Raw genomic sequence first — 27,336 nt, 5'->3', positions numbered from 1 at the left:
TGCAGTCAGTCTATTGTGGGACCCTGTGATTGTGTAAGTTAATACTTAATAAACTCCCATATATATATATATATATATATATATATATATATATATATATATATATATTTGTGTGTGTGTGTATATATTTGTATATATATCCCATATGTATATATACTTGTATATATACACACATATATGAAAGATACATATATATACACAGATACATATATACATAAAATGATATATATACTTATACACACACACACACACACACACACATATATATATATCCTATTGGTTCTGTCCCTCTAAGGCACGCTAATACACTGTCTTATAGTATTTTCACATGGCAGAGAACAAAGAAGAAAGAAGCAAAGTCTCTCATGTCTTTTCTTTTCTTTTTTTTTTTTTTTTTTTTTTTTTTTTTTTTTTTTTTGAGACAGAGTTTTGCTCTGTTGCCCGGGCTGTAGGGCAACGTCATGATCTCTGCTCACTGCAACATCCACCTCCTGGGTTCAAGCTATTCTCCTGCTTCAGCCTCCTGAGTAGCTGGGATTACAGGTGCACACCCCCACACCTGGCTAATTTGTTTTTGTATTTTTAGTAGATATGGGGTTTCACCATCTCATGTCTCTTTTTATAAAGGCACAACTCCCATTCAAGAAGGCTCCATCCTCATGACCAAATTGCCTCCCAATGGCTCCACCTTCAAAGACTATTACATTGGGAATTTAAGCTTCAATATATGAACTTTGGAGGGACACAAACATATAGCCCATAGCACTCCATTCCTGGGCCCCCACAATTCATGTCCTTCTCACAATAAAAATACATTAATTCCATGCCAACAGAAATGTTGTACCTAGTCTCATATCAAATCTAAAGTTCAAAGCCTTATCTAAATATTATCTAAATTATATATGGTTGAATCTTGAGGTATTGTTTATTCTGAGCCAAAATTCCTCTCTCCCTGTGAACACGTGAAACCAGTTATGTACTTCCAAAATAAAGTGATAGGATAAGGCATAGGACAAATATTTCCATTCCAAAATGGAGAAATCAGAAGAAAGATAGATGTGTCAGGTCTCAAGAAACACCAAAACCTAACAAGGCAAACTCTACCAGAGCTTAAGCCTCGACAATAATCCTCCTGAATTGATGATGCTCTGCCTCTGGACCCAGTGGGATGGAAGTTTTGCCTCTGCAGCACTGCTAGGCAAGGAACACAGGCCCCCGTAGCTCTGCCAAGTGGGAGTCATGACTCCATGGCTCAGAGCAGCCTCTTTATGGCCTACAGGAACCAAGAATATTACCCCATCCATTAGTGGGTTCACATATTGGTCTTGCCCTTTAAAGTTGAGATGGAGGCAGCCCTGTCCCCCAGGCCCATGTACTCTGGGCCTTTGGTGAGAATGGCAGCCCTGATAAACTCTGAAAATGACTTGAGGGTCATTCTTCTCTTGTATTGAAGAATAACATGTGTTTGCAGTTGAATAGTTCTACTGTTCAGTGCTATAGGGTCTAAGAAGTCGAACAACTTTTCTTCACTTTATTCTATTTTTGTGCCAGTATTTCTGTGGTGTATTTCCATCTCTATACCTGGCTTCTGTTGAGATGTATGATTAGGTTCTTGGATCACATTCATACTAATCTTCTCATGAAATGGTAGCCTGGCCACACGCTTTGTGTTCCCTGCAACATGGATAGGCTAAGAACTTTCCAAATCTCTAAGTTTTGGTCCCTTTTTGCTTAGTGATTCCTTCTTTCTCTTCAATTTCTTTTGCTCATCACACTTTACTATAAGCAGTCAGGAGGAGCCAAGCTGATCCTTTAAAACTATACATAGAAATTTTTTTAGCTAATATCCATATGCATTGCTTGCAAATTCTACCTTCCACAAAATACTAGAACATGAATACAAGTCACCAAAGTTCCTTGCCACTTTTTAACAAAGACTGCCTTTTCTCTGTTGTTCAATAACATATTAACCATTTTTGTCTGAGATCACATGAGAATAGCCTTTATTGTCCATATTTCTGGTGACATTACATGATCACTTATGTATTCCCTAATACAGAGACCCTTTCTAGCTCTCTTCTTTACTTTCTGAGCTCTTACCAGAGGCACATTTAAAAGTCCCCTCATAGCAATATTATCTTCTTTTAGCATGTACCTCAAAATCCTTCCAGACTCTACCCATTACCTACTTCCAAAGACACTTCCATATTCTCAGGTATTTGAAATAGTAGCACTCCACTTCTAAGTACCAATTTCTATATTAGTCAGTTTGGGCTGCTACAACAAAAATACCACAGATGGGGTGATTTAAATAACGAACATTTACTTCTCACAGTTCTGGAGGCTGGAAAATCTAAGATGAGGTTGCCAGAAGATCCAGTCCCTGGTGAAAGCCCACTTTCTGGTTTGCAAATGGCCATCTTCTCATTGTATTTTCATATGGTGGACAACAAAGAAATTAAAGTCTCTTGTCTCTTCCTATATAAGGGCACTAATCTCATTCACGAGGGCTCTACCTTCATGATCTAATTAATTCCCAAAGGCCTCATTTTCAGATATCATCCCATGGGGGATTTAGGCTTTAACACATGAGTTTTGGAGGTACACAAACATTTAGTCCATAGAAGTCGCCATTATTTCTTTTCCTATATGCACACTTTTGAGTATTCCACTTCCACATGAACTATAATATTGGCCATGTGACTTGCTTTGGTCAATGATACAATAGTAAGTAAAGGTTTGAATGAGTTCTTGTTAATTGGAGCTTGCTTTTTCCTGCTGCTGGCCCATTTCTGCCACTATGTGGAAATGAGATATCACATAGAAACTTTCCCCAGCTGTTCCAACTGAAGCTAGAAACATGTGAATGACTATTCCAGACTCCCCAGCCCCAGGTAAGTCAATACAGAAGAAATACCCAACCAATACCCAGAGAAAAAGGAAATATAAATCATTGATGGATTTTGTGGAATAATAAAAATGTTCTTCTATTTCTTCTATTTGCTCAGTGAAATAAAAATCCATGTTGTCGCTCAGAGAAAAAGTGACTGGGGAGAATGTTAGGGATCTGAATATGGAGGAGAAAGGTATGAAATACTCATCTCATATTGTAGAAAGTTAATTGACAGAGAAAATTCAGTTTTTCAACTTGTGAGTTGAGGTTATAAACATGAAATGAAACAGGTCAGCCTGATTCTGATTTTTTTTCCATAGCCATGCTCAGCTGAACAGATGTAGGCAAAGCAGGCAGAGAATTAGGTTTAGCCAGAGTTGGGGTTTTGACAGGCAAGAAATGTGGAAGAAGAGAGGGGCAGGAAATGAAACTATGTGAGGAAGACCTTGGCATCTACTCAGGGGAAGAAGGAAAGAAGAGGAAGGCTATTATCAAGGGCAAAAAAAATAAAAAGGTGTAAACAATTAATTACTAATACTGCTGGTATCAAAGAATTGTTGTAGTGACTGATTAGAGTATACAAGCTGGAGAGAGAAGAAATGGTGCTCACAGTGTAGAAAATGTAAAGTCAAGACTTGAAAGAAGTTGGAACCAAAGGAGGAAGGAATTGTGAGGCTAGTTCCTTTCAGATTGGATTCAATATCCATGTTGCAAACAAGGATGACAGTAAGTCAAGTGCTATGTTATTCAAAATATGATGAGAGCAATGAAGGGGCCAGTATATGACTAAAATGGAAAGGAAGCTAATGGTATAGTCACAAAGCAAGTACGTATAAAAAGCTGTAATTTTGTGGGAGGAGAGAGGAAGTAAAGTGGTCTAGACGTGAAGAGCAGGAGGGTACATAAGTTATTAGTTAAGATATTAATTCAACAAATGTTTACTACTTTCCCAGTATGTTCCAACCTCAGTGTTTTGGCTACTAGAAACCCATTAGTGAATAAACAAATTTCACAAATTTGTTTATTGTGAATAAATACAATATACAAACAAAATACAAAATACAAAAGATAACTATGTCATTCTACATCTTCAACGTTAAATAGGAAAACACTATTTTTGGATCCCTCTGAATTTGTCTGCATATGTAAGACATAATTTTTACTAGCCAGAGATAAAAATTTTAAACATAAACAGGTTGAGATACAGCACATCTTTATATTATTATCTCTAATTGTTATTGCTGAATAGCATAACCAAATTTGTGAAATTTGTGTCATAATCCCAAGAACAATCTATCTCTCCCTATATATGTGTATGTGTGTGTTTATGTGTGTCAATTAATATATATGTATGCAAAATTTTAAAATAAATTATATTTATATACCTCAGTGATAGCATCCACATGCTTAATATTCATTATGATTATAAATCTCCAGAGAAGGATTAAAAAGAAGGAGTTACAGGCTCAATTAGAAAAGGAAATTGATATTCTCAAAGGATGGATAGCCAGTATAAGCAAGAAGATAAATTGTACACTGAAGGGACTGAGGATATAGAATATTTTGTTGATGACAGATATTTAATTCCAAACCATGCAGTGGAAGGAGATCAGAGGTAAGTGAGAGATAGAGTCTGACTGGTGGATATATGAACAATATCTAGAATATAATGGCTGGCATTTTTGTGGTGACCCAGATAAATAAGGCTGTTAATTTAATGAGATTAATCCCGATGGCCTCACAAGAGAAGGTGAACAATCATTTTCAATTTAGGAATTGGTTCCTTGGTGGTTTGTAAGAATATGAACATAGATAATGAGAATCATTATAACTCAGGTAATGAAGAGATAATTTGTTGTTAGAGATATCACTGAAAGCCTCAAGTCTAACACAATGTAGGTTGTTTATAAATAAGTTAGGAGAAAATAAGAGTTAGGGGTAAGAAGTTATTACATATATAATTTATGTATATTTGTTAATTAAAATGTTATTTGTATAAGAGATTTACAATTCATAAAGATTAGGAACATAGGTACTATTATTGGGGTGCAGATATATAATTTATGATTATAGTTTTGCATAGACATATGCTATATTAATTTATGTATGTAAAGTAGTGAAGTTAATTTATTCTGGAGATATCAGCATTAATATTTTCTAAAAAGTGCATTTGATTTGTGACCAGAAGCGGGTGGCTCATGCTTGTAATCCTCTCTACTCTGGAGAATAAGGCAGGAGGACCAATTGGAGCCAGTAATTGGATACCAGCATGGGCAACATAAGGAGACCGCTATTCCTAAAAACTAATAAATAAATACATAATTACCCAGGTGTAGTTGTGCCTGCCAGTAGTCTCAGCTACTCAGGAGGCTGAGGCAGGAGGACTGCTCAAGACCAAGAGTTCCGGGCTACAGTGAGCTATGATTGTACCACTGCACTCCAGCCCAGGCAACACAGCAAGATGCTATCTCTAAAAAACTTTTTAAATTTTTTCACAAAATAGCTAGAAAAATACACAATGAAATAAATCATATGTCACCTCTAAAATTGGAACCATTAGAGGTTTTCATAAACGTGTCAGATATTTTGGCACAGCTAATTTTAAAACGTTAAATGCCCACTTTTTTAATGGTAGTTATGGCTGTTATATAATTACATGTTTTGTGTTTCTAGGTTAAAATTTTGCACCTTTTCAAATGCAAATTTATAAAATTACCATAAATTTTCAATAGTACGTGTATGCCTTGAATTTGTAGATAAGAAATTTTACTAGGACATGTATTGAAACAAAATACAAAAGATAACTATGTCATTCTACATCTTCAACGTTAAATAGGAAAACACTATTTTTGGATCCCTCTGAATTTGTCTGCATATGTAAGATACAATTTTTACTAGCCAGTGATAAAAATTTTAAACATAAACAGGTTGAGATACAGCACATCTTTATATTATTATCTCTAATTGTTATTGCTGAATAGCATTTTATATTGATTCTTGCTAATGTGTACTTTTCTAAAATTCACTATTTTCTTCCTTACTCAAAACAAAAAGCAAACTGACATAATAATCGCAAAGCAACTTGAAATAGAACCATCACAGGAAAGTTTGCTCTTCATGTGAAAACTGCTTCAAACGATCTTAATTGGGTGGTTTATGTGTGACAGGTACCTGAAAAGAATCCTAATGCTCGTGAAAACTAAAATCACCTTTGTAAAGATAAGAAGGCTTGGCACCATTTTTAATGTTCACCTCATTGGTGGCTTATTACTCCCAAGGTTCTTAATTCTTTCCATTAATAGAGAACTAGGATTCATTCATGACATCTGAGGAAGACAGTCACTCTCAGTGATACCCTCTTGTCATCTCTAGTAGAAAGGAATCAATCTTTTGATCGATGGCCAAGAAAGGGAGCTTGTCTAATGATTTATAAGGCACAGGTAACCAGTGACACTTTTCTCTATAATGTAAGCTGCACAAGGGCAAGGGTCTGAACCATTCCATTCAGTGCTATATCCCCAGCTCCAGGGATATGACTTGGTGCAGAGCTGGCAAATATTGGATAAATAAACAATCAGTTTCTAAGTAGGAGTAATTTTTAGTAATTAGCTGTCAAATCTAGTGAAGGATATAAGAAAGTATGGAAAAAATCAGGAAGGGATGTTTTTCTAGAAGGTAGAATTCTGCTGGAGGTATTGCTTCCCTCATGACTCATTCTAGATTACATGGAGGCCAAAGATTATTCCATGGTTCCTTGACTGAAGATGGTCCAGTCTTTTTACCCAGAACACAAGTTAACAAGTTCTGCTCTTTTTGATAAGTGTCAGGATTTTGCATAAACTCATGTCAGACAATGGGAGGTAACATTACTTAAATTTTCTATCGAAATTATATTTTCTAGTCCTTTAAGAGAAAAAAAACCTCTCATCTTTATTATCTAAATAGAAATGATTTTCCATATATCAGTATAGTTTAACAATAAGAAAGTATTTAGTTTAATTCTGCCAAAATTGTATTGCGTGCCATTTTTTATCTTTAGTAACCAGTTTACTTCTTTTATTTTGATTTGATGTCCTTGGACATTTGATTTGTTTCCATAGTAATTGAATCAAATTTTAAATTTTTATGTAAATTAAAACCATTTTAATAATTACAAAAACAATGTTTTAGGTATATAATAATAATGGTTGCTGTCTGAAATAAATGGTTTTAAAAGCTCAGTTTTGGAGTAACAGATAATATATAAATATTTTGATTGAGATTTAAAATATTTAAGATAGTTAAATAGTTTTTGCCACTCTATAATTAATTTTGAGCTGAATAAACTCACGTCATCAATACAAATAAGTATACATAAATGTGTGAGAATGCACACACACATGCATACATGTACAATTAAATCTTAAATATAAAACAAAAGTGATTTTCATTTTTTACCTCAGGTGGACTATGGCTACATATCGTTTTATTTTAACATACATTAGAGCAGAAATACACTAAACCCTGTTAGTCATCAGCATCGAGGAGGACTAAGATTTACGCATTGACCAGATTATTTTGTGTAGAGTTGGAGAAAAGGTGTTGCATATTTTACATGCTAAAGTTCTTGCTTCGATTGGCAGTAATGAAGCAGAAATTTATCATGTCATAAAATATATATATATATATATATTTTTTTTTTCACTCTTTTTGGAATATCTTTAATTTCATTTGTACTCATTCTAATTATTTCTAATATATAGCTTTTTTTGGTTTATGAGAAAACAAACAAAGTGTACCTTATGTAGCATGTTAGATCCAAATTATACAATTCATTGATATGTAATAGCATTTACTGTAGAAAGGAATAGGAATGAATTTTAAAATCCTAATGACATTTACCTTTTTTTAAATTATTGATCCATGTATACTGGTATCAAAGAACATTCACATCAAGTTTATTGCAGTGGACACTTGCTTGAGCCATTCTTCACACATACACACAAAGCCATATTGAATGTAAGAGATTCTCAATTTTTCAATCATAACTTGCTAAATGAAATCTGAACTTTAGCTTTAATACAATTTTCTTCATAAGGTAGATATTTCTTGAATAGTGTTTATTAATTATGTAATTTTGGGGGGAAAGGAAATGAAAAAATACATGCTGTATTCTGTTTTCTTCACTTTTTGTGCTTATTTATGTGTTTATGCTCCATAATACTCAGATATCATTTCAAGCCCATATGTCAAGGGGGAATAATTCATTTGAATGTACTTGAAAATCCAAGAAGATGTAATAATTAATTATCCTGGTGTAACAGGAGAGATTGATCACAAGAGGTCAATTTAAGTATCTTACTATTTCTTATAATGTAACATAATTATGTTTCAAGCATTACTTTGACAGTCTATTAATATATACCTTGGGTGCCCTTTTAAGTATAAGAAGGCAAAGTGGGGATCTTTACAATATAAGACAGGTATTAATGTACCAATAATCCATGCCCTTGAGTCTTAATACTTCTTCTTACATTATGGTGTTTTAAACCCATTCATATTATACAATATATCCTCCTTTGCTAGCATAGCCAACTTTGCAAATGAAACATAAAGAACATAAAATATACTAATGGAACATTGTGTGTTATAAATACTAAACTCCATTGTATTACTAGTTTGGTGCTATCTTATTATTATTGGTTTTATAATAAGAACATTTCTTTAATTTTAGAGTCCACTTTCATGCATTATTTGCCTTCCCCTTCAAAATATTAGTATATATCATTAACAGAAGGTGATTCATTACAACAATCTTAACATTTCACATCTCCTCTTTCTTAATTGATCTGTTTTCTTTACAAATAGACTTCTGTTTCTGTCATCTCATCCAGCACAGGGGTTATGACTGGCTACATAATTACTAAAATAAAAATGAAGTGATGCTAGGAAGTGTGCAGAAGTGAAACATTCCATTTTCTTCAGCGGAAATGTTAGATGAACAATGAGAAGGCATTCCTCATTCTGTCACGGTTTCTGGATCACCAGTTGATACACCTGGTTGGAAAAGCCTTTTATAATGTTTATATTAGTGTCCCAGTATAAAGAGAATGAGCCTTTGCCTTTCAGTTGTATGAAAATGTAACAGGTCATTTGTTTTCTCTATCTCTCACAATTCACAGTACTTCAGAAACTCCTGTTGTCTTTATCTTTCAAATCTATCCAGAATACAATTTTTCTGACCTTCACTATTCTCATGGCTAAAACCTTCTACATCTTTGGGCTGGATTGTTACAATAGTTCCCCATTTGGTCTTTTGCCTGTTTTTAAGCTTCCACCCCTCCTCTGCCACTATCTAATCTCAAAACAGTAGCCAGAGTCATCTTATTAGAACGTCAAACAGATTGAGACTCTTCTGCTCAAAACCCTCTAATGATTTCCTGTTTCATGGACATTAAAGGTCAAAGGAATTGACAGGGGTTATAAGGCCCTATGTTATATGTGCACACTCATTTAACTGCCTTACCCCCACCATTCTCTCATCTGCTCACTTTATTCCAGTCATGCTGGCCTCTTTGCTGCTTAGCAGTCACATGGGTCATGCTACCACCATAGGAAAGCTTCCTGATCAGAAGAGCTTGGCATATTCTCCTCCCAAGTATCTACTTGGCTTGCTGCTTCACCTTATTCAGGTTATCCAAATGTCAACTTTATAACAAGAATTTTCTCGACCTTCCTGTTTAAAATTGCAAGCTTTTCAATGCCTGCTATACCTTTTCACCTTCTGTGCTCTATTTTTCCTCTACAAAATTTGTCAGCTCTAAATATTATATGTAATTATTAATTATTATCATTTTTCATTTGGCTTATTTTCTGCCTCCCGAAATAATGCCATCAACATAAGGGCAGAAGTTATTGTCTATCTTACTCAATATTATAGCTTAGTAACTAGAATAAGGCATAGAACGAAGTGCTCAATGCATATTTGTTGGATCTATAATCAAATAAATAAACCTGTGAGGTCAACCATGTGGAAGGTACTATTTTTATTCCAACAGCTTAACTACAATGAGCAAAACTCATTCCTATCAGGAAATGTGGTCAATGCTATATAAAATTTAAATTCTTGGTGTTTTTCATTATTTCAGTGAAAGCATCATTATTGAAACAGTGTCCTACTCATGGAGACACTTATAGTTGCATATTTTTATAATGTATAACTAGTCTTACAAGCATTACCTCCATGTAAACCAAGCATTCAACTTACACTTGTTGCTATTGGCAAGCAGGACTTCATGGACTCCAACAGCATTGAAATAGACAATAAAGATGGGAATAAAGAAGGGGCAAGAGAAGAAAAAAGAGGGGGTAGACTGGTCATCTATTATCAGCACAAAATTTCCATTACTACTACTTCAAATAATTTGAGAACACTTCAGAGCTTGTCTTTGTTGCCTTAATAATATGTCATGAGGGAAAAACATACCACCTGAAAAGTATTCATGGGTGCCTATGGTGGACTAGGCAAGCAAAAATACTGTAACAAATAGACTGGAAATATAATGTCTCAAATCAAGTAGAAGTGTCTTTATTTATTTATTTATTTATTTATTTATTTATTTATTTATTTTTTGAGATGGAGTCTCACTCTGTTGCCCAGGTTGGAGTGCAGTGGCATGATCTTGGCTCACTGCAAGCTCCACCTCCCGGGTTCACATCATTCTCCTGCCTCAGCCTCCCGAGGAGCTGGGACTACAGGTGCCCACCACCATGCCCAGGTAACTTTTTGTGTTTTTAGTAGAGACTGGGTTTCACCGTGTTAGCCAGGGTGGTCTCGATCTCCTGACCTTGTGATCGGCCTGCCTTGGCCTCCCAAAGTGCTGGGATTACAGGCGTGAACCACCCCACCCAGGCTAGAAGTGTATTTTCTTATTGCTGGAGAGTCCAGAGAATGTTGCAGGCTAACTGGAGTTACAAAACAGGGGTGGCTTTACTTCAAGTAGCTTGACAATTGTTCCGTCATTTTCAATAATAGGCTTCTAAGATTATTGTGCTCATTGTCATTGGTATTCCATTCCACCACAAGGCAGGAAGAATAACGATACAGTGCCTGCTACTTTAACTTATATTCTATTGTACAGTACTTAGTGACATAGACATACTTAACTAATTGAGGCCAAGAAATATCATTTAGATATACAGCCAAGTGCCCAACTAACATGGAAGAAGGAGAAAGTGGATTCTAGTGAAAAGCTAACAGTCTCTGCCACAGTTTGGCTGTGTCATCCTTTCTTCCACATATAGAATGTTCACTGACTTTCTTCCCTCCACAAGCAAAAAAAGAAACATCCCCAGATCTCTTCTTCAGTTACTGCCTGTCTCACAGTTCATGATCTGTGGCTGACACACAATCTGCATCATTTGGTTCAACAGTGTCACTTGCATTATACAGTAACCAACGAAACAAAATACAAGTTTTTTGCTTCTCACCACCATCGCCACCATGAACACGATGTACCATTGTGAAGTAAGGACAGAATAACTACGGTATAAACTGTAATACAGAAAATAGAAACATGGGAAACATACAAGCATCACTAGTCCAAATAGTGAAAAAGTAGGCAGGCATCATGAGGAACTTTGCCATGGTACTGAGAAAAGTTCCTTGACTGGACCATGGTTGTCGCCCAGAGGAGCACCTTTCCCCATTGTTCTTTGTGGCTTCTGGCTTAGTTCCATTGTAGGTTCCTTCTTGTTCATTATCCTCTGTGGCCATATTGAGATTGGAGCTATGGTCTCTGCCTGCCTTCTGAACTGTGCAAAAATACAAGTCCACTTTTTTTGGATGCAAGTTTGGGGCTCTGAGGACTGTTTCACTGTTTGAAGAGTCAGGAGGTTTTAAGGATAGGCTCATAGTTTCCTTGTCAATCCAATTCTCTCAAAAATTGATAGGTTTCTAATATAGTTGCTTCCAGGCAATGCAATGCCACAGTAACCACAAATTAAAGTAAACATAGTTCTTAAACATTCTTTATTTTCTTCTTCCCATGTAATTGCAAGAGCATCAGACACAATGCACTTAGAAATAAGGACCACAGATTTATCTCCCAACATTTGGGGTCAAGAAGCTGTTGAATTTTACAAGTCCGTCTGTTTCCTACTGTCCTTGATACAAACCACCCAATTCTTGCCTGTGTAACACCTTGTTAAAACAGCTGGAAGAGCTACATTCAGTAACATTTTGACTGTTTCCAACCCCTTTTCCTTCAAGTTACAAGCAAAGCAGGCACGTGGTCTGCCTTCCAAATATCAGAGTAACAGTGTGATATAACTGCTCAGCCGAATACCCAGCTACCTTGGAAGAAAAGCAGCCAGGAGTCAACTAGAATACCTGATCTGATATTATAAGTATAAATGGTAGATGCTTTGCATATTCCCTTATTGCTTCAAAATTGCTGCATTTTAAGTTACTCGTAATCTCATTGAAGGCAATGGTTGAGTATGAGAATTGTCTTACGTCTATAACACAGGCCAATACTGTTAAGTCATTTCATGAATACTTATTGATTAATGTTATGCACAAATGCCTCCAAATGCCTCTAAAGAAATACAAATTATTTTTTATAGCTGAGATATTTTCTGATTTTTCTGTCCCATTTTCATCATTTTATTGATTTGTGTAGGATAAGACAGCGTAATTATATTATAGTTTGAATGTGGATGGGACAGGGAGAATATTTAGAATACTTTCGCCATATTTACTTGTTGATTCACTCTTTATTCATTTATGTGAGTAAACCACCATGTGCCATGCACTCTCTGCTTGGGTTACACTGGTATGTATGTTTTCAAATGACCACTAAGTGAAATACGTAACAATTTATATATCTGATCATTCAGAAGATAATAATAAAGCTACTGTTAATTATTCACAGAAACCTTGTAGAGTACGGAATTATTTAGACTGAGTGTCATAGATAATTGTTCACAGATTCTGATTAGCACTTAGTAAATATGAATCTTGATCTGAAATGTTTTATATTGTTGATGCTTCACAGTGATACAACTTTTTGGTTAGGAACTAAATGGATGGTCTTACCAAGTATTGTCCAATTCTGAAACAGTTGCAGGGATAGGGATAGAACACCAATCAAGGCTGTTCAAGACTGAGCCAGAAGCTTGAAGGAAAGGATGGGTGTGAAAAGAGAAGAATGTATTCCAAACTCTTTCTTCTCTGGTGACTAATACTGTCTACCAATATAAATTTGTTATTTTTTAAGAACTGTGCAGCATGGCCAGGTGCAGTAGTTCATGCCTGCAACCCCAGCACTTTGGGAGGCTGAGGTGGGCGGATCACCTGAGCTCAGAAGTTTGTGAGCAGCCTGACCAACATGGTGAAACCACATCTCTACTAAAAATACAAAAATTATCTGGGTGTGGTGGTGCGTGCTTGCAGTCCCAGCAACTCGGGAGGCTGAGGCAGGAGAATTGCTTGAACCCAGGAAGCAGAGGTTGCAGTGAACTGAGATTGCGCCACTGCACTCTAGCCTAGGTGACAGAGTAAGACTTGGTGTGTGTGTGTGTGTGTGTATGTGTTTGTGTGTGTGTGTGTGTATATATATGGAGTATATATATGGAATTATATATATGGAATATATATGGAATTATATATATATGGAATATATATATATGGAATTATTCAGACTGAGTGTCATAGATAATTGTTCATAGATTCTGATTGACACTCAGTAAATATGAATCTTGATATGAAATTTTTTGTATTGTTGATGTTTCACAGTGATCCAACTTTTTGGTGAGGAACTAAATGGATGTTCTTACCAAGTATTGTCCAATTCTGAAACATATATATATATATGCACTATCAAGCCAAGAATATATGACACAGCATAGCATAGCTCCACCACCACCCATCTTATCAAGGCAAATAATCTCTTGCCTTAAGTAACAAAGCCAGTTCAAATAATCTATGAAATTTTGAAGAAAGACACTAGTTTTAGACATATCTATATAGTATTGATCTGAGAGTAATTATAAATTAGAGCTTGGTACTTTGTGACTCTGAAAGGCATATCAATAGCCACTATAGAAACAATCAATTTCTACTTTATTTGTCAATACTTATCCACTGCCTCAATGCCAAAATTAGTACAATTTTTTCTTTTGTCCTTGATGATGAAAGTGAACTTTTGACAGTGATGGGAAACTTGAAGTTTAAAGAATATTGGCATCAATCAGAAGCAATTTTGATCTGTTATATCAAGATTTATTGGGTACAAATGGGAAGTCATTATTTAGATACCAGGGTCATAAAGAAAAGTTGTCAAGTCAAAGTGTTTGAAATCATTCCAAGTAGAGCTGAGACTACTGAGTATTAGTTTTTTAACCATAGTTTGCTTTTAAACACCCTGAGTAGTTAAGAGTTCTAAAGACATATCACATTTCAGAATAGATCACTGTTTTCTATTAAGATCCTCAACCAAGTCAAAAGTGATACAAAATTCAAATTAAATACTAGTGTTAAAATTCCATTGATCTATTATAATATTTACGAAATCCAGTCACATCTTATAGAAATATAATAAAGAATTATACATGATTAGACATTCCAGATAAACAGTAAGTACCCATCTGAGAATTAAAAGCTATCTGAAATTGTCACTATTTCAGATAGACACAGGTCTAAAATATGTAGTTCACAATCACGTTTTCTCCTATGGAGCATGCTAATTTTATTTAGCTATAGCTTTATGACTCAGGTGGATTATGCTACTTATCCACTAATGCCCTAGATCTTTCAAGGACTTATCAGGAAACGGAACTTGCACCTATCATTGTAACAATAATAATTTCACATACAGGATGGTAAAAACTGAATAAAGTTTCTAACTAAGTAACTAAAAAAGGGAAAAGAGAACATTAAAGTTATCATGGAGATAACAACTTCAAGAAAGAGCTACCACCCCTAGGACTGAGCGAACACAGGGAATAAGGTAGACCCTTGAAGGGGGGACCTTCAAAATGGAACCTCAGTCCTCTGAGGAGAGGGCACTTCTCTGCTGTTATGGGTGTTCCTCTGATTGGATGGAGGCCCTTCCAGAGCTGGGGCCACAGACTACTGAGAAAGTTCAATGGATGATATATAACCGCTTAGCTGAAGGAGTTAGCATATTTGATAGTAGCTACATTTACCTCTTTGTATCATATTTGCAAAACTAACAGAATGTAATGAATACCAAAAATATATGGGTGATAGTAATTTCAATATTTTAAACATAATGACTTTGTCTATCTTGAATTAAAATCAAAACATAACACTTCCAAATCCACATATGTATAGGATTTTACATACAATACAATGTACTATTTCCTACAATTTATGAATTAACAAGAAACATTTAATTAAGCATATCACAACATAACAAATTAAGCATAAAGAAAATAATTAGTTCTGTTAGATTTATGTTCGTTAAACTATTAAATTTAACAGTACAGGGCGACAACAAGCCCGTGGAAAGCAGAACTAAAAATCCAACTCTTTAAAAGAAGTATTTGTTTCTATCCTGCTTAAAACAAACAGCTTTCCAATGAAGCAATTCTAATCTTATTACACAGGCTTGATCTTGATACTTATATTTAGAAAGAAATTATTATATCAACAAAGATTAATGGAGTTAGAAATGGATTTCACAAAGATTATTTAAGTAACTCTCTATAATCTTATCAACTAACGGTTTCTTTTAATGTTTCCCGGGGTAGCATCGAGGAAAAAAAAAAAAAAGAACTTTACCTATGTGTATGTATCAACACAGAGGATTAGTAATGTTTAAAGTACTGCTTACCTATTAACATCCCAGATTTTGCTAGTTTTATCCAGTGAGGAGGAAGCCACAAAATTGCCGCAGGAGTGCCACGTGCAGGACCATACTGCGTGACTGTGTCCTTCAAAGGTCAAAATGCAATCGCCTTTACATAGATCCCATAATTTAACTGTAGTGTCACCACTTGAAGTAGCCAATTTGTTGCCACTATTTGCAAAAACATAAAAATACAGTTTGTTAAAAAGTAACATAATTAAGTTTTATGAATACTGCATTCTATGAGTAATTTGTGTGTATGTGTATGTATCTGATTTATTTCTACTTGTAGTGGCATATCTAAATGACTAAATATTATTATCTTATTTGGGTCTACACAATTGCTAACTTGACTTGCTTAGTAATTCAAGCTGAAGAGAGAAACTGCTGCTGTGCAGTTTCTAGATTAATTCTTCTAGATTCTTCTAGATTAATTCACTAAATTAGTGTTTTCGTTACCACGTGTTTGTTTGGTTCAGCGTTGTATATATTAGGCTCTGTGGATAATCGGACCTCAGAACAATAAAAATTTAGAGATGGGCTAAATCAGTTTCAAAAACATAATACAATATGAAACAGTAAGTCAGCATTGCTTATGTTTAGATTAATTAAGTGCTTCAGGAGTGAAGTTTGGATGAAGAAGTGAATCAGGAATGAGATATCTTTGATTTAGATCATGAGAGATCAAAGAGATGTTTAAGGGCATGACTCATTCAATTTTGCATTTTGGTAATTAGTAGACCTCAAAGCAGTGGCTTTCAAGTGGTGGACACAAAAGCTAGTTTAAGAAATGGGTAGGTGTCAGGCTCGGACGTGGTGGTTCACACCTGTAATCCCAGCACTTTGGGTGGCCGAGGCCAGCGAATCTCTTGAAGTCAGGAGTTGTAGAACAACCTGGTCAACAAGATGAAACTCCATCTCTACTAAAAATACAAAAACTAGCCAGGCATGGTGGCACATGCCTGTAATCCCAGCTACTGGGGAGGCTGGGGCAGGAGAGTCTCTTGAACCCAGGGGACACAGGTTTCAGTGAGCTGAGATCGCACCACTGCACTGCAGCCTGGGTGACAGAGTAAGAATCAGTCTTAAAAAATAAAAAATAAAAAAAGAAATGAGTAGTTTTCAATGACACTAACAGAAACATCTAGTTGGTTGTGTTTGTGTGTGTGTGTGTGTGTGTGTGTGTGTGTGTGTGTGTGTGTATGTAACATCAGCTGCAAGAAAATTTTACGTCCATCATCTTCTACACATCCTTCTGCAATGCATGCTTTTTAAATGTGTTCTCTTAGGTACTTTCTCTCATCAAATTGTAATAAACCACTTATTTATCCTCCTCCTCCCTGCCAGACTGTTTTACGATGGAGAACTGCGTTTCATCTCTGTTTCTACAGCATCAAGCCTATGACTGACCAATTAAAGTGCTTAGTAAATGCTTTAGAGTAAGTAAATATATAAATGCATGCATGCATGAGTGATATTATGCTACAAATGAAGAAGAAAAAGTTCCTGGCATCTCTTACAAAGGGAATAATAGGATCAAAAAAAAAATTTGTTTTCTTGCTCATAGGCTTGGGTATTTTTCAGTTAAGAGGGAAACGTAATTTTTATCTGCAGCAGAGAAACAGTCACCATGAGAGAGGAAGAGCTTGAAGTTTCTGGAGAGAAGGTGGATTATATAGTGTAGATATTCTCATTTGAGTTAGAAAAGAATATCCAAGGGGCTGGGCACAGCAGTTCACGCCTGTAACCCCACCACTTTGGGAGGCCAAGGCAGGCACATCATGAGGTCAGGAGATAGAGATCATCCTGGCTAACATGGTGAAACCCCATCTCTACTAAAAATACAAAACATTAGCTGGCATGGTGGCACATGCCTGTAATCCCAGTTATTAGGGAGGCTGAGGCAGAAAATCACTTGAACCCAGAAGGCAGAGTTTGCAGTGGGCTGAGATCACGCCACTGCACTCCAGCCTGGGGGACAAGATGAGACTCTGTCTCAAAAAAAAGATCCAGAAAGATCCTGTCTCAAAAAAAAAATAATCAACTGGAGAGGAGATCCAGTTGATTATTCAAATTTGACTAGCTGAAAAATCACCAAATGGCAGCTAGTCCCTTCATCAATAAAAACTGGTTTTGCCACAATTGTTTGCACATATGTTTGTCATTCAGAATTTTAGTTTTTAATATTAAAGACTGAATACATTTATCTAAAAACATACATGTAAAAAAATTTAAAAATTATTTAAGCATGCATCTTTCTCAAATCTATCTTTCCAGTGGGTATCATGTTCTTATGGACCAAAATATTAGCACAAGATAAAAATTCTTGTGGTATGTTTCTGCCTGTTGTTGACAAACTGTCTCATATAAGTTTTATATGCTCTTGTGCTTTAAACCATGTGCCAGGCAAAAAAAAAAAAAATCACACTGGAATAATTACAACTAGAATGAAGCAGTATTATTTCTTTGTGAGTGCCATAAATGATTTTTAGTCAACAATAAATATAAACAATATTCCCATAAGTTTTTAATATATTGAGATTAGAGCTCATATACTAAACCTAAAATATATGAAATATAAATTTCTCAATATTCTTTCAAAATGGTTTTACTTTTCGAAAGACATGGCCTGAAATATGGAAAACTGTATACCTTTGGTTCATGAAAAAATAAAGGCCATTTCTCAGGGCCGAGAGAAATCAAGAGAGAGAAAAAGAAAGGTACACTAAAACAAAAAAGGTGTGTTTTAAGAGATGCAAAAGATCAGAGTTTCCCTGGGCTCCACACAAATAGAAGGAACCAAAGCTCTTGAAAAGAGCAAAAGTGAATGTTATAGATTGTTTGTGCCACCCCTTCCCCAGATCCATATGTTGATGCCCTAATTCCAACGTGGCAGTATATGGAGGCAGGGCCTCTGGGAAATAACTAGGTTTAGACAAGCTCATGAGCATGGGGACCCCATAATGGGATTAGGGCCTTTATAATAAGTGGAAGAGACTGGAGGTAACTCTCTCCCTGTACTGTGAGGACACAGCAAGAAGGCAGCCATTTATAAGCCAAGAAGGGGGGCCCCACCAGAGCCTGATCAGGCTGGCACTCTGATCTTAGACTTCTAGCCTCCAAGACTGTGAGAAATTAATTTCTGTTATTCGAGCTACCCAGTCTCTGTTATTTTGTTATAGCAACCTGAGCTGACTAATAATGTGGATCCACGCTGTTGGTATACAGCCCAAGTTATTAGAAATTAGCTACTCGAAATTCTGCAAATAAAGTTCAACCAAGTATGAGCTTACAAAATTATTCTCAAACACATAATCGGAAATAAGAAGCCATGACTGAGGATGAGCTAATACATTTAACAAATACATATACCCTGAAGGACACTAGTTGTTATAATTAAAGGGTACAAAATATAACTGTAAGCATATAAGGAAATAACAGATACAATAAAAAGAACAAACCACATAAGGTTATAACGTGAATCTGCAAATCTGAAAAAATATATATTTATACATTTTAAAAATAAAATTATTGAAATTAAGAAATCAATGGATGGGTTAAAAAGCTTATAAGATACAGCAAAATGCAGAGTAAATGAATTGGGAAATAAATCTGGAAACAAATGAAAAAACAAACATTGTACGTTCTCACTCATAGGTGGGAGTTAAGCTATGACGCTGCAAAGGCATAAGAATGATACAACGGACTTTGGGGACTTGGAGGAAAGGGTAGAAGGGGGGTGAGGGGTAAAAGACTACAGATTGGGTAAAGTGTGTACTGCTCGGGTGATGGGTGCACCAGAATCTCAGAAATCACCACTAAAGACCTTATTCATGTTACCAAACATCACCTGTTCCCCAAAAACCTATGGAAATAAAAAATAAAAATAAATAAATAAAGTACATATTTGAAAAAATTATCCCAGCTAGAGACAGATGAGGAACTGAACACCATATAAATGTTTAAAAATGTAAAGGATACAATAAAAAAAAAGTCTATTGACCTAATCAAAATTCCAGAAGAGAATGGAAATAAAGAGATAGATGTAATGTTCAAATAATTAAGGTTTGAGAATGTACAGAAATTAGAAAATTTAAGACCTAGAACCACATTATTTGGAAAGAAAAATATATACTTAACAGGATAAACAGTGGTGTAAATAAAAAGAAATTTTTACTTAGATGCATTTTAGTGAATTGCTGGGCAGCATTGGCAGGAATAAGAATTAAAGAAAGAGAGAAAAAAGAAAAATAAGGTTATTTATTTATACAGAGATAAATATGTGTTAGAAACACTAATAAGCACTTTATATATATTTGATCCTCACTATCACTCATAAGATGACTATATTATCTCTAAAACACTTGAACAACATCACAGAGCAAACAAATCACAGGGGTGAAATTTCTTCAAAGAGCTAACAGAAAATAATATTACTCTGGAATTATCAAAAATCTCTCTCAAAACAAGAACAAGGCTGGGCACAGTGGCCCATATCTGTAATCCTAGCACCTTGGGAGGCCAAGGCAGACAGATTACTTGAGGTCAGGAGTTCGACACCAGCCTGGTAAACATGGTGAAACCGTATCTCCACTAAAAATACAAAAATTAGCCAGATGTGGTGGTGGACACCTGTAGCCCCAGCTACTTGGAAGGCTAAGGCAGGAGAATTGCCTGAACCTGGGAGGCAGAGGTTGCAGTGAGCCAAGATTGTGACACTGCACTCCAGCCTGGGCAACAGAGCAAGACTCCATCTCAAAAAAATAGAAAAAAAAAAAGGAAGAAAAGAAACAAGAACAAATATTAATGTTCCAACTAAACTTACTAGTTTCTCTCCTACAGAAACTAATAAGGATGTATTTTAGGGACAGAAGATCTGAAAGGGAAGAAATAGTAAGCAAACAATTTGGTAAACATGCAAGTATATACAAATATTTGTGCAGATAAATAAATGAAATTCTTGCAGAAATAAAACAAAAACACTTGTAAAAATAAAAATAAAACAATAATATTATAATATTAACAATAAAGTTCATGTGTTATTAAGAAGAGAAAGTAAAACCTTGATCAATTTAGGCTTTACTAAATTAAGTCAGCATGGTAAAATGTTACGGGTGAGCACTGTAAGAATAGTAATAGAGCATATGACTTCCAAACCAGTGTAAGAAAAAAAGAAATGGGTAAGAAAAACTTACAATTATAAACATCTAATATATCTAAAAGAAAACAGGAAAGGAGGAAAAAAGCACTAGAATAAATGACACAAATAGAAAATGAATTTTAAAAATAAGTTTTTAGATGGAAATACCAGCATATGAACAAATCCAACAAACACAAATGGACTAAAGTGTAAGCTGAAAGACATAAAGGACAAAGATTTTTCAGTTTGGCTAGAAAGAAACAAATTCAGCTATATGATTTTTACACGAGGCATGCTAAACTTCTAAGGACATACAAAGGCTGAGAGTAAACAAGGCAAAACAAAGCAAAATGAAAAGTACCAAAAAAAGTTACCTAGGCACAAGGAAATTAAAATAAAGATGAGGGATAGGGCCAAGATGGCGGACTAGAAGCAGCTTATCTGTGCTGCTCTCACAGAGAGGAATTAAAAGGCTAGTCAACACTGACCCTGCAGGCCAATCATCTGAGAAACCATGCTGGGATCCACGAAGGCAGCAGAACACAGAGAGCAGAGAGGAGCAAAACTGTCTGTCTGGGATCAATGTGGCGCCAGAAGAACCTCTCCGAAAATGGGAAAGAGTGAGAGCTCCCCGGGAGATTCATGCTCATCACAGAGAGCTGTACAAGACTGGGAGCAGGAAAATCTGCCTGGACCCCAACTGTGCTTCCGGATTGAGGGAGAGAGCCACCCAGGCATTTTGCAGGCGTAACTATCAAGTCCAAGGGAACTACAAGCCTTTGACCCGAGAGCAGACCAGCACCAGTGCCATCACCCGAATAAAGGCATAGCTGCAGTGCCTGGAAGCAGTAAGACTGCTCTACCCACCCCCTTGCCAGAGGGGGCTCAGCACCAGGTTCTGGCCCATCAGTCCCACTCCACCCACCCCCACCACTGCTAGGCAGGCAGGCAATGCTTACTAGAGTTTCCAGCCCAGTTGTTCTGCTTTTGTGTAAATTCAGCTGCAGGATACAGCCTCCTTATGTCCCAGGAAACACTCAGGTGGCAGGAGGATGCACATGACCCCACCCACTTTTGCCATGAATAGTCAGGTAGCCAAGAACTGCTAGAGCCTCCAGCCCAGTCATCCACTACTATGTGAACTCAGCTGGAAGGTGCAGCTTCCTGTTGCCCTGGGAAACACCCAGAGAGCACAGCACCATGTGACCTCACCTGCCCTCATCACTGGTTGCCAGGTGAGCAATGTGTGGTAGAGCTTCCAGTGCAGCAGTCCTACTTTTGTTGAACTCAGGTGGAGGGCACAGCCTCTTGCTGCCCTGAAAACACCCAGATAGTAAGGCAGACAACCCCATCCACCCCTGCTACTGATAGCCAGGCAAGTGACACGTGATAGAACTTCTGGCTCAGTGGTCCTGCTTCTGAGGGAACTCAGCTGAGGAGCACAGGCCTCCTGTTGTCCCAGGAAACACCTGGACAGTAGGGCATGTGATCCCACTGACTATGCAAGGGATACAACACTTGCTGGGGCTTCTGGCCCAGCAATCTGGCTTCTGTGTGGACTGAGCTAGAGGGCACAGCTTTCTGTTGTCCCAGAAAACACCCAGACAGCAGGGCACATGACCCTGCCTAACCCTGCCACTGGCAGCCAGGCAGGCAATGCCTGATGGAGCTTTTGGCCCAGCAGTTCCACTTCTGTGGGAACTCAACCAGTGGGTAGACTCCTGTTGTCCTAGGAAGCTCCCAGAAAGCAGGACAAGCATTGTCACCAACCCCTGCCAATGGTGGTCAGGTGAGCCACATCTGCTAGGGCTGCTGGCCCAACAGTCCTAGTTTACCCTGAATTTGCTGAGGGGTGCAGGCAGGATCCTGTTGTCCTGGAAACACCCTCTGCCTCCCATAGTCAGATGGGCCACACCCACTAAAGCTTCCAATCCAGAGGTCCCACTTCTGTCTGAACTCTGCAGGCAAGTGCAACCCATGTTTCCCCAGGAAGCACATGGACATCAAATTAAGGCCAACCTGGCAAAAATACAGCTTGTCTGCCAGATGCAGCCCTTGTTTGAGGGAACTCAATAGATCAGAATGCCCAACAGAAGAAAGGCAGGCATGCAGAGAGTAATTATAGAGGGCACCACCAAGACCCAGGAGTGTAATAGAATCAAAGCCAGTCAACCAAACTCACATTATAACATAATAAAATCCCCAAGGGCATCAATGAAGAAAAAACAAACAAACAAACAAAAAATCAATTGAAAGGACAGAAACTTTAAAGATTGAAGGAACATCAGCCCACACAAATTAGAAAAAGCCAGTGAAAGAACTCTGAAAACTCAAAAAGCCAGAGTACCTTCTTTCCTCTAAATAATCATACTATTTCCCCAGCAAGAGTTCTTAACCAGACTTAAATATCTGAAATGAGAGAAATAGAATTCAGAATATGAACAGGAACAAGGATCATGAAGATTCAGGAAAACAGCAAAACCCAATCCAAGGAAGCTAAGAATCACAATAAAATGATACAGGAGCGGATCATCAAAATAGCCATTATAAAAAAGAACCAAACTCATCTAATAGAGATGAAAAACATGCTACAAGAATTGCATAATTAAATCACAAGTATAAACTGCAGGATAGAACAAACTGAGGATAAAATCTAAGAGTTCAAAGTCTGGCTCTCCGAAATAACTCAGACAAAAATAAAGAAAAGAAGAATTTAAAAGGAAGGAGCAAAATCTCCCAAAGATATAGGATTATGTAAATAGACCAAAACTGTGACTCACTGGTGTCCCTGAAAGAGATAGGGGGAAAGCAAGCAACTTGGAAAACATATATCAGGATATTATACACGAAAACTTTCCAACATTGCTAGAGAGACCAACATTCAAATCCATGAAATGCAGGTAACTCCTGTGAGATATTATACCTGAAGACCATCTCCAAAACACATAATCATCAGATTCTCCAAGGTTCAAATGAATGAAAAAATGTAAAAGGCAGTTAGAGAGAAGGGGCAGGTCACATACAAAGGGAACCCCATCAGGCTAGACTTTTCAGCAGAAACTATTCAAGCCAGAAGACACTCAGTGCCTATATTGAGGATTCTTAAAAGAATATTTGAAACAAGAATTTCATATCCATCCCAATCAAGCTTCATAAATGAAGGAGAAATAAGATCATTTTCAAACAAGCAAATGCTGAATGAATTCATTACCACCAGACCTTCCTTACAAGTGGTCCTGAAAGGAGTACTAAATATGAAAAAGAAAGATCATTACCAGCCACTACAGAAATACACGTAAGTACACAAACCAGTGATACTATAAAGCAACCACACAGACATGTCTGCATAATAACCAGCTAACAAAATGAGAGGATCAAATTTGCCCATATCAATAGTAACCTTGAATGTAAACAGGCTAAATCCCCCAATTAAAATACACAGAGTGACAAGCTGAATAAAGAAGGACAACCCAATAGTATGCTGTCTTCAAGAGGCCCATCTCACAGGCAATGACATCCATAGGCTCAAAATAAAGGAATGTGAAAAAAATCAACCAAGTAAACCACCACCACAACAACAAACACAAAAATGCAGAGGTTGCACTCTTAATTTTAGACAAAACAGACTTTAAACCAACAGAGACCAAATAAGCTAAGAAGGGCATTATATAATGACAATAGTTTCAATTCAACAAGAAGACCTGCTTAAGTAGAAGATGGCCAACTTGACACCACCAGGTGGAACAACTGCTACCAAGGGACCAAGACAATTGGCACACTCCTAACAGATCTTCAGAGGGAAGGCACTAAGAGTGGATGGAGGGAAGACACAAAAGCTGTGCTCAAGTGGGAGGAAGCTGGGAACCCTACAGAAGGCTACCATGCAGGGGACTCATTCCTGACCTCCAACAACTCCAAAGGAATGGGTGAGTTGAACTGACAAATGTCAACCCACTCTTGCCACAGGCCTCTGGAATCTTGGCAGGAGGAGATCCCTCAACTATCATGGACACTTGAGTTGGCACGAAGAGCTGCTTAGAGAATTGGTAGGGGCAGCATGCCAGCTGATGCAGAGCCAAAAGGGTTTGGTGCCTAAGAACTTGTGGCAGAGCATGACAAGGGATGCCCATCCCCGTAGGCTCAACATGCTACCACAGGAGACATTATTCCTAGGGAAACTCTCAGACTTGAACTCTGCAGGGCAGTCTTGCCCATCAGATGGGGCTAGTCTGACTTGAGCACCTCTTGGTCTGCTGGCCTCTTCCAGGGCCCCAGCCTGGCCATGCCTGCTTGTAAGACAGCCTCCGGTGCCCTGGGGGCCCACAAAACAGCTCCTGAACTGGTAAACTGTGCCTGAGTGGCAGAGAGGTCCAGTGGAGCAGCCCCCATGGCCACACACCAGCCTGCCTATTCCCTACCCCCACTGCAACTTCCTCCAGGCCCACAGCCACCACGTATATCATATTGCCAATGTGTGTGTATGTGGGTGGGTTTTACCTTCCCAGCAATGCCAACATGTGTGTTTGCATCCTAACCTGACAGTATACAGACCAGTAACACTATAAAGCAACTGCACAAACAAGCCTGCATAATAAGCTAACATCATGATAACAGGATCACATTCACACATATCAATAATAACCTTAAATGTAAATGGACTAAATGCCCCAATTAAAAGGCACAGAGTGGCAAATTGGATAAAGAACCAAGACTTATTGGTATGCTGTCTTAGAGAGTTCTGTTTCACATGCAGTAACACTCATAGGCTCAAAATAAAGGGATGGAGAAAAATCTACCAAGTACATGGAAAACAGAGAAAATCTATTCTAATTTTAGACAAAATAGACTTTAAACACACAGAGACAAAAAAAGGGGGAGCATTACAATATGGTAAAGACTTCAATTCAATGAGAAGACCTAACTATTCTAAATATATATGCACTCAACACAGAAGCAACCAGAGTCATAAAGCAAGTTCTTAAAGACCTTCAAAGAGACTTAGACTCCTAAAAAATAATAGTGGAGACTTCAATACCCTACCGACAGTATTAGACAATTGAGGCAGAAAATTAATAAAAATATTCAGGACCTGAACCAAGCACTGGATCAAAAGGACCTGATAGATATCTACAGAACTCTCTACCCCAAAACAAATAGAAGATACATTCTTCTCATTGCCACATGCACATACTCTAAACTCTACCACATAATGAGACATAAAAAAATCCTCAGCAAATGCAAGAGAACTATAATCATAACAAGTACTCTCTTGCATCACAGCACAATAAAATTAAATATCAAAACTGAAATAATCACTCAAAATCATACAATTACATGCAGATTGAACACCTGCACTTGAATGACTTTTGAGTAAATAATGAAGTTAAAGCAGAAATCAATTAGTAAGAAGTTATTTGAAACTAATGAGAACCAAGACACAACATACCAGAATCTCTGGGACACAGCTAAGGCAGTGTTAACAGGAAAATTTGTAGCACTAAATGCCCATATCAAAAAGTTAGAAAGATCTCAATTTATCAACCTAGCATCACAACTAAATGGACTAGAGAACCAAGAGTCAACTGACCCCAAAAACTAGCAGAAGAAATAACCAAAATCAGAGATGAACTAAGGAGATTGATATATGAAAAACCACTCAAAAAGTCAATGAATCCAAATAATCAATGGTTATTTGAAAAACTTAGTAAGATAGAAACCCTAGAGTAAACTGACCCCAAAACTAGCAGAAGAAATAACCAAAATCAGAGGTGAACTACGGAGACTGAGATATGAAAAACCACTCAAAAGATTAATGAATCCAAATAATCAATGGTTATTTGAAAAAATAAATAAGAGAGACTGCTAGCTAGACTAATAAAGAAGAAAGAAAGTCCAAATAAAAACAATTAGAAATGACAAAGGGTGTTACACTGATCCTGACATTACCGCTGAACCCACAGAAATACAAATGACCATCAGAGACTACCATGAATACTTCTATGCACACAAACTAAAACATCTAGGAAAAAAATGGATAAATTCCTGGACACATACACCCTTCCAAGACTGAATCCAGGAAAAAAAATGAATTCCAGCACAGACAAAAAAATGACTTACAAAATTAAATCAGTAATAAGAAGCCTATGTATTAGTCCATTCTCATGCTGCTGATAAAGACATACTTGAGACTGGGTCATTTATAAAGAAAAAGAGATTTAATAGACTCACAGTTCCACATGGATGGGGAGGCCTCACAGTCATGGTGGAAGGTGAGAGGCATGTCTTCCATGGCAGAAGACAAGAGAGAATTTGTGGACAGAAACTCCCCTTTATAAAACCATTAGATCTCATGAGACTTATTCACTAACAAAAGGACAGCACAGGCAAGTCCTGCCTTAATTCAATTACCTCCCACCAGGTCCCTCCCACAACATATGGAAATTATAGGA

General features: G+C 37.0%; 1 protein-coding gene across 4 annotated transcripts in view; it reads right to left on the bottom strand.

Moving 5' to 3' along the window:
- LOC105481157 (sperm associated antigen 16) overlaps window positions 1-27,336 on the bottom strand; it is a 1,164,883-nt gene that overhangs the window by 486,064 nt on the left and 651,483 nt on the right. For all 4 annotated transcript variants that reach the window (XM_071073329.1, XM_071073330.1, XM_011740504.2 and 1 more), the window contains exon 12: window positions 15,733-15,918. In XM_071073329.1, coding sequence (XP_070929430.1) covers window positions 15,733-15,918 — 186 coding nt within the window. The remainder of the gene's footprint in view (window positions 1-15,732; window positions 15,919-27,336) is intronic.

The sequence above is a fragment of the Macaca nemestrina genome, chromosome 11, assembly GCF_043159975.1.
Source record: "Macaca nemestrina isolate mMacNem1 chromosome 11, mMacNem.hap1, whole genome shotgun sequence".
NCBI classification, from domain to species: Eukaryota; Metazoa; Chordata; class Mammalia; order Primates; family Cercopithecidae; genus Macaca; species Macaca nemestrina.
The sequence above is the reverse complement of the archived record's forward strand: the minus strand, read 5'-3'. Positions and strand labels throughout refer to the sequence as shown.